The sequence below is a fragment of the Lygodium microphyllum genome, chromosome 13 (genome assembly GCF_053477565.2).
Source record: "Lygodium microphyllum isolate KBCC chromosome 13, Lygodium_microphyllum_v1.1.10, whole genome shotgun sequence".
Taxonomy (NCBI): domain Eukaryota; kingdom Viridiplantae; phylum Streptophyta; class Polypodiopsida; order Schizaeales; family Lygodiaceae; genus Lygodium; species Lygodium microphyllum.
In genome coordinates this window covers 154,126,744-154,140,124 of record NC_141147.1, presented here as the reverse complement: position 1 = coordinate 154,140,124, position 13,381 = coordinate 154,126,744, and the positions used below count along the sequence as shown (strand labels likewise).

At 44.7% G+C, this 13,381-nt stretch overlaps 1 protein-coding gene across 2 annotated transcripts in view; it reads right to left on the bottom strand.

The window, feature by feature from the left end:
- Positions 1–12,653, bottom strand: part of LOC148027379 (putative polyribonucleotide nucleotidyltransferase 1, chloroplastic) — an 89,953-nt gene extending 77,300 nt beyond the window's left edge. The window contains exons 1-4 of one of the 2 annotated variants that reach the window (XM_087691954.1): positions 12,150–12,653; positions 11,882–11,950; positions 11,701–11,807; positions 11,459–11,501 (exon numbers count right to left, since the gene is read on the bottom strand). In XM_087691954.1, coding sequence (XP_087548080.1) covers positions 11,459–11,501; positions 11,701–11,807; positions 11,882–11,950; positions 12,150–12,467 — 537 coding nt within the window. In that variant the 5' untranslated portion in view covers positions 12,468–12,653. The remainder of the gene's footprint in view (positions 1–11,458; positions 11,502–11,700; positions 11,808–11,881; positions 11,951–12,149) is intronic. The other variant, XM_087691955.1, reaches the window with a different exon arrangement.
- Between the last annotated feature and the right edge of the window lie 728 nt (positions 12,654–13,381).

Below are 13,381 nucleotides of genomic sequence, written 5' to 3'. Positions count from 1 at the left end.
GTCAAGCCTCTCAGAAGAAGGGGAAGGACCAAAAGAAGAAAAAGGGGGATAACAAGTCCAAGAAGGACAAGGAGAAGGACAAGGACAAAGACTCCACATGTCATATTTGTGGAAAGACTGGCCATTGGAAGAAGGATTGCCCTGACAAAGACTCGAAGGACACCAAGAAGAAGGACACCAAGGATTCTGGAGCGGTGGCTGCACCCTCATCAGCTGCATTTCTTCATCTAGCTGTCATTGAGGAAGCTTCACCGAATGCTTCTGATGCTGCGATGACAGCTCCCCAAGCTCGAGAGTGGATTGTTGATAGTGGTGCCTCATGGCACATGACTCCTTCATCAGATGGTGTTGCCCAGCTGCGACCCTCACGTGGGCAGGTTCTCGTTGGAGACAGCTCTTCAGTTTCTGTTGCAGGTCGGGGTAAGATGCAGCTTATTCCGGATGGACGAGGTGGCACCCATACCTCAGAGGTTTTGCATGTACCAGGATTAGGGTACCATCTCCTTTCAGTTCATAAGATTTGCTCCCTTGGTCTTTTGGTGGAGTTTAACAGTTCTACTGTGCGAGTCCTTGATGGTGGATCGAGGAAGGTTCTCTCATCCGGATATGAGGAGAACGGCATTTACAAACTGAAGTCTTCCACTGCCCTCTCTACTCTTCTTCTTACCTCACAGTCACAGTCTGAGTTATGGCATGCCAGGTTTGGTCACCTGAACTATGACTATCTTTGGAAGGCGTCACGTGGACAGCTTGTTCGAGGGTTGCCGGATATCGTGGTGAGCCAGCAGCCATGTGTCTCCTGCATACGGGGGAAGCAGCATAGAGATGCCATTCCCCACACAGCTTCGCGGCGGTCTACTTCACCGATGGAGCTAGTATCTACGGATCTATGTGGCCCTATGAGGAATGAGTCCTTGCGTGGGAGCTCCTACTTCATGCTGATCGTGGATGACTATAGCAGGATGACATGGGCCTACTTTTTGGCATTAAAGTCAGAAGCTTTCTCGCACTTCAAGGATTGGCTTCTGTTTGAGGAGAATCGATCAGGCCGGAAGTTGAAGACCTTGCGATCCGACAAGGGAGGTGAATTTGTGTCTAATGAGTTTGCTCGGTTTTGTGCAGATAGAGGAATTCACCAGGAGTTTGCCAATACCAATACTCCTCAAGAAAATGGTATTCTTGAACGGAAGAACCGCAGTGTGATCGAGATGGCGTGCACCATGATGGAGCACCGACAGACCCCTCAGGTTCTGTGGGCCGAGGCTGTGGCTACTGCAGTCCACATCCTTAATCGATCCCCTACTTCGGCCGTGGAAGGGATGACTCCATTTGAGGCTTATTTTGGGGCGAAGCCAGATGTTTCTTACTTTCGAGTCTTTGACTGTGATGCCTATGTTCACATTCCCAAGGCTCACCGTGATAAATTTGAAGCGGCTTCCCGAAAACAGGTATTTGTTGGCTACAGCTCCCAGTCCCAAGGCTACTGACTATATGATCCCGTCAAGCGGGATATGTACACTAGCCGTGATGTGCGGTTTGTGGAGGTTCCGGCTACTTCAACGGGTGAGGAGCATCCCGTTCTTGGAGATCCAGGGGAGAGTTGGGCTTCTTCTACAGTTCCACTGGAGCCCGTGCCTTTTAATTATGATTCTGTTTCTAACACAGAGTCTACTGTTCCACCGGACACCTCTGAGGAGTTACCACCGGTGGATATTCCAGAGTCTTCTGCTGATGGAGAACGACGAGGGGAGGTTCGGCCTCCTCCTCGCTGGGCCCGTGACACACTCCGTGATTCAGGGATCGAGGGGGGTCCTGAGGAGTGGGGACCGCAGGATGGTCCGCGGCGGTCACGGAGGCACCAGGCGCATTCTTCGAAGCTTGTTTGCTCCAACTATTGTTTGATGTCCCGTGTTATGCAGGATCGAGAGCCCACCTCCGTGAAGGAGGCTTTACAGTCCGCCCCATGGAAGAAAGCTATGGAAGCTGAGTTGGAGGCTATTGAGCAGAATGGCACTTGGTCACTTGTGCCACGCCCCCCGAAGAAGAAGGTGATTGGAGTCAAGTGGGTCTTCAAGACCAAATATCTCAATGATGGTACTTTGGATAAGCACAAGGCTCGCCTTGTTACTAAGGGTTTTGCACAGCGCCCAGGGATTGACTGTCATGACACCTTTGCCCCCACAGCTCGTATGGCAACCATTAGAACTGTTCTTGCTTTGGCTGGCCATAGGAGATGGCCTGTTTATCAGTTGGATGTGAAGTCGGCCTTCCTGAATGGTGATTTGAAGGAGGAGATCTATGTGGAGCAGCCTCCTGGCTTTGGTTCTTCAGATGGGAAAGTCTACAGGCTGAAGAAGGCCCTGTATGGTCTCAAGCAGGCCCCGCGAGCTTGGAACGAGAAGATTGATTCGTTCCTCCAGTCTCAGTTGGGATATCGGCGGTCCAAGGCCGATCTGCAGCTGTATGTTCACACTTCCGAGGATGGTTGTGCGTTGTTTGTATTATATGTTGATGATTTGATTGTCACAGGTGATGATGCACAGCAGGTCCAGGAGACAAAGTCAGCTTTACATCGGACGTTCGAGATGACGGATTTGGGGCTACTCCATTTCTTTTTAGGCCATGAGATTTATCAGTCTCCGAGGGGGATCTTTATCTCCCAATAGAGATATGTACAGGAGCTCTTGGTGTCTTTTGAGATGGAAGACTGTCGGGCCCTCTCTACTCCTATGGATCCGAACTGGAAGGCCACTTCCCATTCAGCTTCTCCTTTGGCGGATGCGTCCCGCTATCGACAGTTGATTGGGTCCTTGATTTGGCTTCTCAACACCAGGGTTGATCTATGTTTTGCTGTTGGGCTCTTGGCAGGGTTCATGAGTGAACCCAAGACGGTGCATTGGCAGGCTGCTCAGAGGATACTTCGGTATCTGAGGGGGACGTCTGATTTGGGGATTCATTACCCCGCAGGGACAGATGGGTCAGATCTTGTACTTGCAGGTTGGAGCGACTCGGATTGGGCCGGTGACGTGGACCACAGGCGGTCTACTACAGGTTACTATTTTACTTTGGGTGCAGGTGTTATTTCATGGAGTAGCAAGAAGCAGCCCACGGTAGCCCTTTCGTCTACTGAGGCGGAGTATCAGGCCGCGTCTTCCACCACCTGCGATGTTGTGTGGATTCGGAGATTGTTGGAGGAGCTTGGGTGCCCCCAGACTCGTCCTACATTGCTGCGATGTGACAATGAGAGTTGCATTGCCTTGGCAAGGAACCCTGTTTTTCATGCCTGGACGAAGCACATTGAGATTCAGTACCACTTCATCCGAGAAAAGCTTCTGGATGAGACCATCACTGTGGAGTATTGCAAGACGGAGGACAATCTTGCGGATTTGTTTACGAAGGCGCTTCCTCAAGCTCTACTTCGGCAACATTCCAGATCCCTCAAGCTTCTGCCGTGTCCAGGCTCTAAGAGGGGGTGTTAGAGATCATAGCCTGCACAGTCAGTCAGACTGTGCAGTCGGACTGCCACGTGGCAGTCCAACTGTCTACAGCCCAGTCGGCTGCATTTAATGCAGCCGACTTGTTTCCAGGCTGCGCCCTGTTTCTGGCGCCCCAGTTCGTGGCAGATTTTGACTATTTAATAGTCGACACTTTCAGCAGTCTACACACTTCTTCTCTGACGCAGATTACAGACCGGTGACGCGCAGTCGCTGTCTCTGTTCACAGATTTCAGACAGCAGACAGTGCAGACTGCAGCAGACTTCGAGGTGGACAGCAGGTCGCATCGTCGAGGTGGAGACACGCAGTCCAGCGCACTGCGCCCGTGTATATCTTTGTATTCAGCATTCTTTATACAGCAAATCTTCATTGTCCACTGTCTCTTTCTCTCCCTTCTCTCTCTACGTTCTCTCTCTCTCAGTCCTACGCTTCCGCACCGCTGCACTCTGACAATGTGATCACTTCTGTAGACATGGCGATAACCCTCCCTTCACAGTTACCGCTCGCTTCAGTGATTTTTATTCTGCCTTGATTGATTCGGGGCAGTGTAAGACTCTTCGGTGGGAAGAGTTGGTTCCTATGGTCTTGGACCAAGAGGAGCAATTGAAAGGAACCAATGCTTCGAAATCTGAGCCTTGGTTGGTCAATCCTCTCAAAAAAAGAGAAAGGACCAAAAAGAGAAGAAGGAGGACAAACCTAGGAAGGACAAAGATAAGGAGTCTACTTGTCACGTTTGTTGCAAAACACGTCATTGGAAGAAGGACTTCCCCAACAAGGACAAAAAGGAGAAGGAGAAGAAGGAGAAATCTTCAAAGGATTCCGGAGCGATGGCTGCTCCCTCATCAGCTGCTTTCCTCCATTTGAAGGTGGTTGAGGATTCGCCTTGACGGCCTCTGATGCTGCATTGACGGCCCCATACACTCGGGAGTGGATTGTTGACAATGGTACCTCCCTGCACATTACTCCTCCTTCAACAAGTGTGGCTCATCTGCAGCCTTCACATGGCCAAATTCTCATTGGTGACAATTCGTCTATTCCTATACACAGACGGGGCAACATGCATCTTATTCCAGGTGGACAAGGTGGTGCCCATACTTGTACACAAGTCTCTACCTTTGTTCCTTCGTCTCTCTCTTTTTCTTCACTACCTTTGCAACAAGCTGGTAAATAACAAGTTGAAGCAAGAGTGCCATATGTTGATCATGGCAAATCTCCCCATTGAAGATCCACTCATGTGTGTGTGATTATAGGAAGAAGTCCAGTATGTCTTCTTCTTCCCTTCGTTTTCATTATGCTTCTCATAGTCAAAATGAGTTTGGTGGATCATCTTCCTTGCATTCAATATCTTTACCTTCATTTCAATTTGCATCACCTAATCAGTATCAATTTAATGTATCATCACAATTTTCAAACCCACCCATCCCACCTACTTCTTTCGTTGCATCACCATTACCTTTCGTCGGGATCTTATGGAAACATTCATGTTCCAGTGCCTCCACCATCAGCACAATATGGACACACTCACCCTATTTCCGCCTACCAAACACCTCTTCCTACTTATCCCCCTCCCTCCTACCCTTATCCTTCTTGCACTTCTTATCCGACACCTCATAGTTCATCTTCCTCATGAGCCAAGCATGCTTTCTTTAAAAATACTCATTTCAACTAGTCTAATTACACCACTTCGTTGAATTTGATAAGGTGTGTGCTTGACTCTCACAATTTATAAAATCTTCTATAGGGGTTGAAACCCTAATCCAATCCCACATTTGTTCCATATGAGGTTATCCATTCATGGAAAGCTAGGAATGCCTCCATTGTAGTCGAGTTGATGCAAGGACTTCTCTTTGAGTTTCCCTCCCACTTACATCACTTTGACCTACCATCCGAGCAATGGGCACACTTGGCTGACCAATATGTGGCTCGAGGAGGAGCAAGGTAGAAGTCACCACCATGACAGTATCTGCCTTAGGAGGAGAAGTCAACCATGCTGGTAGAAAATCAAATCTCCTAGGAAGATGAAACCATGGAAGAAACACAGCACATCCAATATCTCCATCCCAAGAATGACTGGTGCAAACCTACATGTTAGGCCTACACTAAAATACAAAACCTTGCAAGAAATATCAAGATCTGGAAAACAAATATTAGTAGCGAGATACTCCAAAGCAAAAAGCAAAAAAGTAAAGCTAAATGAAAGTATGTATGAGTGAATGCAACGGAAGATTGAAGAAGGAGAAACTAAAGATGGGGTCACCATCGTGTATGTCCATCAACAGGTCTCTACCAAGGAAACACCTAACAAGGAGGAGAAATGGTCTTAGATGAAGGTGCAAAGAATGACCTAGCAATGGATGCAAAGAGTGCAATGGGTGGGGAGCTAGAAGACCAATCAACTAATCCTTCAAGAGTTCTGAAAGATAGGGACTACTAAGGTTGTCCACTTGCAAAATGTCCAATAGCCATTAGGGTAGATGGAGCAGATGGGACAGCAACGCGAGGCGTAGCCCCACAGACTATCCAACAAGAGTAGAGGCAATCACATCAGCCTGCTAAGGTTTCTTAGGAGGAAGGACCTTGGGCCTTGGTAAGACACTCCTCATCCACATGACTCAATATCTAACAATGTGTGCAAAATATATTTCCCTTAGAGAGTTGTTACCAAATGGGTTTTATTTCTTTGGTTTTATCAGAGAAAGGGATGTCACCCTTTTTTGGCTTGCCTTCACATCTTGTGGGTTCTTGCTACCTCCGGTTTTTCCTTGCAAAGAAGAGAAAACCAAATCCCTCTCTAAATAAGAGTATGTGGAGGACTTCTTGTGGACTTGATCGTGCAGCCTTGTGTAACACAAAAACTGGCACTCAAACTCATAGAAGGTCGGCAATCAAGGCAACGAGATAATGTGTTGAATGAAATGGAAATATTTTTCAAGCAACTTGTTCAAAAAAAACGTAACCTAATCGTCATCTAACTTCAGAGAGCCACTATGGCAAATTCAACGAGTAATCGTTGCTATTCAGCCAACTTGACTGTCAGATCATCCCCTTTCTTAATCACAACTCTTGAAGCTCAAAATTGAGATAGATACATAAGTGCAATCTCACGCCACGTAGGGTTCAAGGAGAGGGCTCCAACGCTCAAATGCTGGGAAAAACGTTGTGACTGAGAATGGAACTCGAGAAGTAACCCCTGAATTAACTCAACATTGGTTGTGGCATTGCAAGCTCTCCATTGATGAATGTGATTAGGGTGGGCTAATGGCATAGGCTCTAGACCAACAACAAGGTCTGTAAATCTTAACCAAGTGGTGAAATTCAACCCGTTAAACGAGTCTATCCATGAAGGCATTCTTGGCCGTAGAATCAGAAGTGGTAGTGTTGTAGGAGGAAAAAGTGTTAGAGCTAGACATTCCCTAGATAGGCAAGAGCAACAGGCACAGTAGGTATAGTAGGCAACAAGTGCAGCAGGAGTACCACATGGCAATTGACATGTCAGACGAGGGCAGCTAGTCGGACAGATTTGCTATTAAATCAGCTGCATTTAATGCAACCAACCTAGTATTTATGGCATTTTCTTGCTGGCCTATTTACTGGCCTCGGTTTTTGCAGTCTTCTTCAGTTGTGCTCCCAGTTTTCAAGCTACAGACCGGGGAAGCTGCCCTCAGGGCTGACAGAGATTGAGATCTTCAAGGTGGAGACATACGAAGACATTCTCTTTGCACCCATGTATATTTCTGCATCCTTATACAGCATTCTTCACTACAGATTTTCTGCATCTCTCTCTCTCTCTCTCTCTCTCTCTCTCTCTCTCTCTCTCTCTCTCTCTCTCATTCACTTCCACATTGCTTCACTCTGACATGGTATCAAAGCATTGAAGACCCATCTGAAGAGGAGAAAGGAGAAGATTTGCTAAAGCTGCTGCTGTTTTTTTGCTGTTAGAGAAGGAAGAAGGCTGCGTTTTCGGCCTTCAAGGGCAGATTTTACCTTTTCATCGCCTCCGGCGGGTGAAGAAGGATCAGGACGAGTGAACCATAGTCCTAGCCGGCTATCTTTTCATAGTCAAAGGGGGCTGTTTTTTGTGTTTTGTGCACGCATTGAAGGTGAAGATGTCTTTTGAGGCTGAGACAAAGTTTTAGGCAATTATGGACCAAAAGGTGCCCGTCCTACCAGCTCTTCCTTCATATCAAAAGCTCAATGGCAAGACCTATCGCATCTAGCGAGTCATGATGCTTGCCATTCTGGAGTCCTATGATTTGGCGGAGCTTGTTACGAAGGCTATCCACCATCCTTCTTCGCAAGACGAGTCCAGACTCTCTTCCATTGATAAGGTGGAGTTGGCAAAGGCTCAGACACATTGGGATAAACTCAATGCTCACATCCGCTCGTTTTTCTCTCTCATGTACTACCGGTGTTCTCTCTCATATTGAGCATTTGACAATGGCCCGAGAGATATGGCTAGAGCTTGATCACATGTACAATCATATGACTGTCATGAAGCGAGTTTCTTTGGAAATGCAGATGAGGACCATTAGTGTCAACAAGTCATCTTCCATGCGGGAGCATATTAACAAGCTAAGGTAGCTTCACATGCAGGTACAAAATGCAGGGAAGTTGATCACTTCTGAAGACATGGCAATAACTCTTCTTTCATAGTTACTACCCCGTTTTGGTGATTTTTATTCCGCCTCGATTACTTCAGGGCGGTCTGAGACTCTTCAATGGGAAGAGCTAGTTCTTAGACCAAGAGGAGCAATTGAAAGGGACCAATGCTTCTAAATCTAAGGCTTTGGTTGGCCAATCCTCTGAGAAGAAGACGAAGGACCAAAAGAAGGAGGAGGACAAATCCAAAAAGAACAAAGAAAAGGAGTCCACTTGTCACATCTGTGGCAAGACACATCACAGGAGGAAGGATTGCCCCGACAAGGAGAAGAAGGAGAAATCTTCAAAGGATTCCAAAACAACGGCTGCTCCCTCATCAGATGCTTTCCTCCGCTTGGAGGTGGTTAAGGATTCAACCTTGACGGCTTCTAATGTTGCATTAACAACCCCATACACTCAAGAGTGGATTGTTAACAGTGGTGTCTCACTGCACATGACTCCTTCAACAGGTGTTGCTCATTTGCGAGCCTTCGCATGGCCAGATTCTCATTGGTGATAGTTCGTCTATTCCTATACAGGGAAAGGGAGACATGCATCTTATTCCAAATAGGCAAGGTGGTGCTGATACATTTGAGGTGCTTTATGTGCCAGCATTGGGCTACCATCTACTTTTGGTGCAGAGGATTTGTGCCCTTAGCCTTTTGCTCAAATTTGATGTGGAATCTTTTTGGATTCTATATTGTGGATCAAGACAGGTTTTTTCTTCAGGATACAAGAAGAAAGGGGTCTATGAGTTGCGGTCTTCTTCTTCCATCTTACCTCACAAACTCACTCCAAGCTTTGGCGAGCTCGGTTTAGCCACCTCAATTATGATTACCTTTGGAAGGCATCAAAGGGACAACTTGTTCAAGGTTTGCCGGATATTGTGGTGAGCCAACAGCCGTGTGTATCTTGCATCCGTGGAAAGTACACTCGTGATGTTGTTCCCAACAAGGCTTCAAGGTAGTCTTCAGCACCCTTGGAGCTTGTTTCTACCAAAATTTGTGGGTTTCTTTCAAAGTTCAATGCAAATTTTCTTCTTCCATTCTCTTCTTTCATTGCAATCTTTCTCTTCCCTTCTCTCTCCGTATTCGTGTTTCCTCTTCCATTGCACACTTTGAAAATTACCTCATGCTAAGTTTAGGGAATAGACTCTTTTTATCCTTCATTTTCTTCAATCTAGCCTTCTCAAAACATACCAATATCCAGTGCTTCACTTGATCTTTTAAAGAGAAATTTTCACTTTAGCATACAATTCATCAATACTCTTGACATATTTGTCAACCTCAAACATCTTATTTTTTGTGTGTCAAAATGGGTAGAACCTTCTTTCCCCCTTTCACAATCTCAAACAAGGCCCTACAATGTAGCTATGTGCTGTATTGTTACAAGCATACTCTACAAGTGGCAAAATTTGTTTCCTGATCTACTTGTTTTGCTTCACTTGATCTTTTGAAGAGCTAATTTCACTTTGGCATACACTTCATCTATACTCTCAACATATCTATCGGCCTCAAACATCTTATCTTCTGTGTGCCAATGGGACTTTTTCCCCCCTTCCAAAATCTTAAACAAGGTCTTATTGGTGAAACTATACACTACGGTATTACAAGCAACCTCTACAAGTGGTAAAAATTGTTCCCATTTGGCTTTATGCTTAGATATACAACATTTCAAAAGATCTAAGACAAAAGCATTTGCCTCTTCAAACTGCCCAACTACTTGTGGATAAAACAAAAGTTGAGAACTTTAGAGTGGTATCCATGTCACCATGCAATAATCTCTATCCTTACAAAATTATACATGCCATGATATTTAAAGATGTTCAACATGAACAATCTTGCCATATGATCTGTATTTGTCTTATTTCTCCAAGAACAATGATGGCAAAAAGGGATGAAACCCCATTCTGTTGTAAGCCAAATCTCAAATTGAACGATGCACAATTGAAAGTGCTATCTTGAGATACCTACACTTGGAATGGAAAACCAAGTTAGCCAGCAAAATACTCAACATCCCCGAGAATTAAAAAGTCAATTCACATCTATAAAAGTAACGTCACTAGAAAGTATAACTTGCAACTCCAAATAGTCAAGAAGTTGTGCCGTATTTTCGCACAAAGTGCTAGTACTTTTGCAATAACCAAGCCCTAAGGAGGCTACAAAAAGTGCTTGCTTTGACCGAACTCTTAGACATTGGTGGAAAGATGCAACACTGAATGTTGGCCAATCAACAAGTTGAGCACAAGGGAATGTCACATGCATCCGCTATCACTTGGGTAAAGGTGACATGACACATAAGAAAAGTGCTACAAAAGTTTAATGCTAGTTAGGCAACTCATAAATAACTACAAATTGTGTTGCGTATTGGCTAGGCTACAATGACTTGCCATGCAGCCAAAGAGCAACTGATCAAAGTCATAATTATAGCCATTCATACAATGGGAGATGGGAGCTGAATATTATAAGTGTGGTTAGAGTAGAGGCATGACAAGATGTCATACAACTCAGAATAACACTTTTGTAAGTACAATAATCCAAATTCTTGGTAGTATTGACTATTGGAGGGAGGTTAGCCAGCCAAACTCCACCCAAAAGTGTTCTACATTTCACATATGCAAACCTTTATAAATAGTCAAATTGGTGTCTAATACGAGATGTGGCTACTTAGTTTTGTCTAAACAAATGATTGCTTGTGCTTTAGAAAGTGGTTGTGTAAGTAGATTTGGCTGGTTATTTGTGTTACTACACTTGCATGGTTATTTATCATATGATGAGTTGTGAATGTTTTCATGTTTTAATCATGCCTTTTGAAATTTGCACATTGTGATGGATGTGACTTCATCATTCTCTTGGGACTCAAACTAAGACTCTAATAAGCCTCTCTATGCTGCATTTTCAAAACGACAAGATAGTTCCCATAGTTGTTTCTTCACTTTGACCACGATACTTTGCTCTATAGTTGAAGGCATAACTATGTTTTTCACGTTTTATTTCCTACGTGACCTCCCTAACGTTTGTTTACAAAGTGTTTTGCCATCCCACTTATGCACAAGTTTGGTCGAATGTAAGCATTGCCTTAATTGATTTTTAACCTCCTACCCATGTCTGCACTTTAAACTTTCTTTAATGACATTTTGCATGTCTGATTGAAAAATCATCGTACTGTGTTTTGGCGTACCCTTTGTCTCAACTCTCAATCAAGTGTTTTCAGTTTAGCTTCAAGGCTATGCTCAATGATCCTATTAACTTATGATTTCTCATTAGATTCTTGACTTCTATAAGAGAGCTGTAATAAAATAGCAATCGACTGAAAACACTCTTACCTCGTGATCTTTTGCCCTTCCTTCACGCTTGAAGAAACCTCCACTGTTCACAGGTGAAAAACAATATCACCATGCTACCTCATCGTGCTCAAAAGGATCAAGACACTGACATGACATTTACAGTTTGCATTTCGATGAAAGCAAAAAGAGAGGCACAAAGTGCTGCACTTCACTTCCTTGGGCTCATACACTGCTAGTAACATTGAGCAAGAGTGAAAAAGAGAAAGGTTCAAGTAAGGGACCTCGTTCTGCCAGCAGCTGAGAATCTTTCTTGGTAATATACAGACAGTGGAATAAAATCCGAAGGTTCACTGACATCATCAGCAGCACATGCAGTGGCGTACAAAATCTACAACAACAGAAAGATAAATATGTGAAGCAGAGAACACATGCAAAGTGTGAACTTAAAAGCCAGAAGAGTACCGTCTCTCCATCGGTAATGGTGACAGACCCACTGGCTTGTCTCCCAATGCGTCCAGTTTCCAATATTATCTGCAAAGTTTACAAAGATGTGAGCAAAGGTTCGAGCTACGGCACTCTTTTGCATGAGTCGTTGCCTTCTTCCAAAGCTTCTGAAGCTCGAGAGTATGCTTTGCTTCCGAGTCAACCATCTAAAGAAAGTTCTCTCCCCTTTCCTTAAAGATTATTCGCGTTTTTTGTAGCTCAAATGGAGGTGGCAAGGCCAATTAACCTGTCTGTTGCCAAAAGGCACGGAAACGGAGGCCGGTTGCAGCAGAGGGCGAGGTCGAATGCAGTCATCGTCCAGCTGTTGCAGCTGCGCCTCCTGGAGGCTGGCGGAAAGCTTGAGACCATGGCCATCTCCGATGAAGACGATATTTTTTCTGTAGATTTTCCGATTGTGGTGGTCGTTGATGATGCTGCCGCAATGGGAGGAGGGCCATAAGCGTATACGGGAGGACGATAAAAATGAAGACGATAGGAAAGGAAGCGGAGGCGAAGGAGACGAGGGGCGCCACAGGCCTTCCTGGCATCTCGCGCTTGCCAACATCCTGCTCTCTCTCTTCTATCTCAGCCTATGAGATTGAGCAGAGGGGCATGCAGCTCGCGGGGTGTGCCAGCCGGGGAAGCTCTTCAATCCGCCACAAGAGCCTTTAAGTTATCTGCTTACAAGCCTACTACTGCACTCTTAGGCTTGGATTGAAAATGCGACAGAATCTAGTGATAAAACACCAAGGGCCTTGGTGATTTGTGCAAAATATAAGCAATTGGGGATATAAAAAGATGTTGGAGTTGTATATGACAGCAAAGTACTAATAACCTTCGTTAGGATTGCCCCTTAAGGCATATTCGTCGTATCTTATCAAATCATAAAGGAAAACTTACCCCTAGAGAGAGAAAAGTACCCCTTGCTTTTTTTTCTTTTGATGTGGAGAAATTGATTCTGGTATCGCAAATATTTACAAGCATCACCTAGATAAGTTTTAAGTCGCTTAACAAAGTAACTTGACTAGTCCTTGCTTTAAGGGATACAAAGAGAAAAAGTAGTCTCTGCTTTTGAGAAATAAAGTAGGTAGTGCTAGGAGCTTTAAAAAAAGGCAGTGCTCTCACAGATGCCCAATGCACATTTTTGGACAACAGGAGTTATACCACAAGCATGTCATTTGATATGTGTGATGGACTTTTACTTGTATTCACATTAGATTCCATATGCAAGCAAAGGCTTGTTTGGTACACTCAGTTTACATGTGCATATAAAGTTTACATGCATGAAGCATGGCTCTAAACACATTTATTGAGTCAACTCGCATAAATAGCATGGATTCTAAACTCTAATTCTTAAATGAAAACAAAAAACCAATCTTTCTTGGACAAATAAAAGCATTTGTCAAAGCCTTCATGCCAATGTGGATCCCACCCTCTAATTCTTGAGCGAGACTGAATCAAGACAAACAAAGAGAGAGA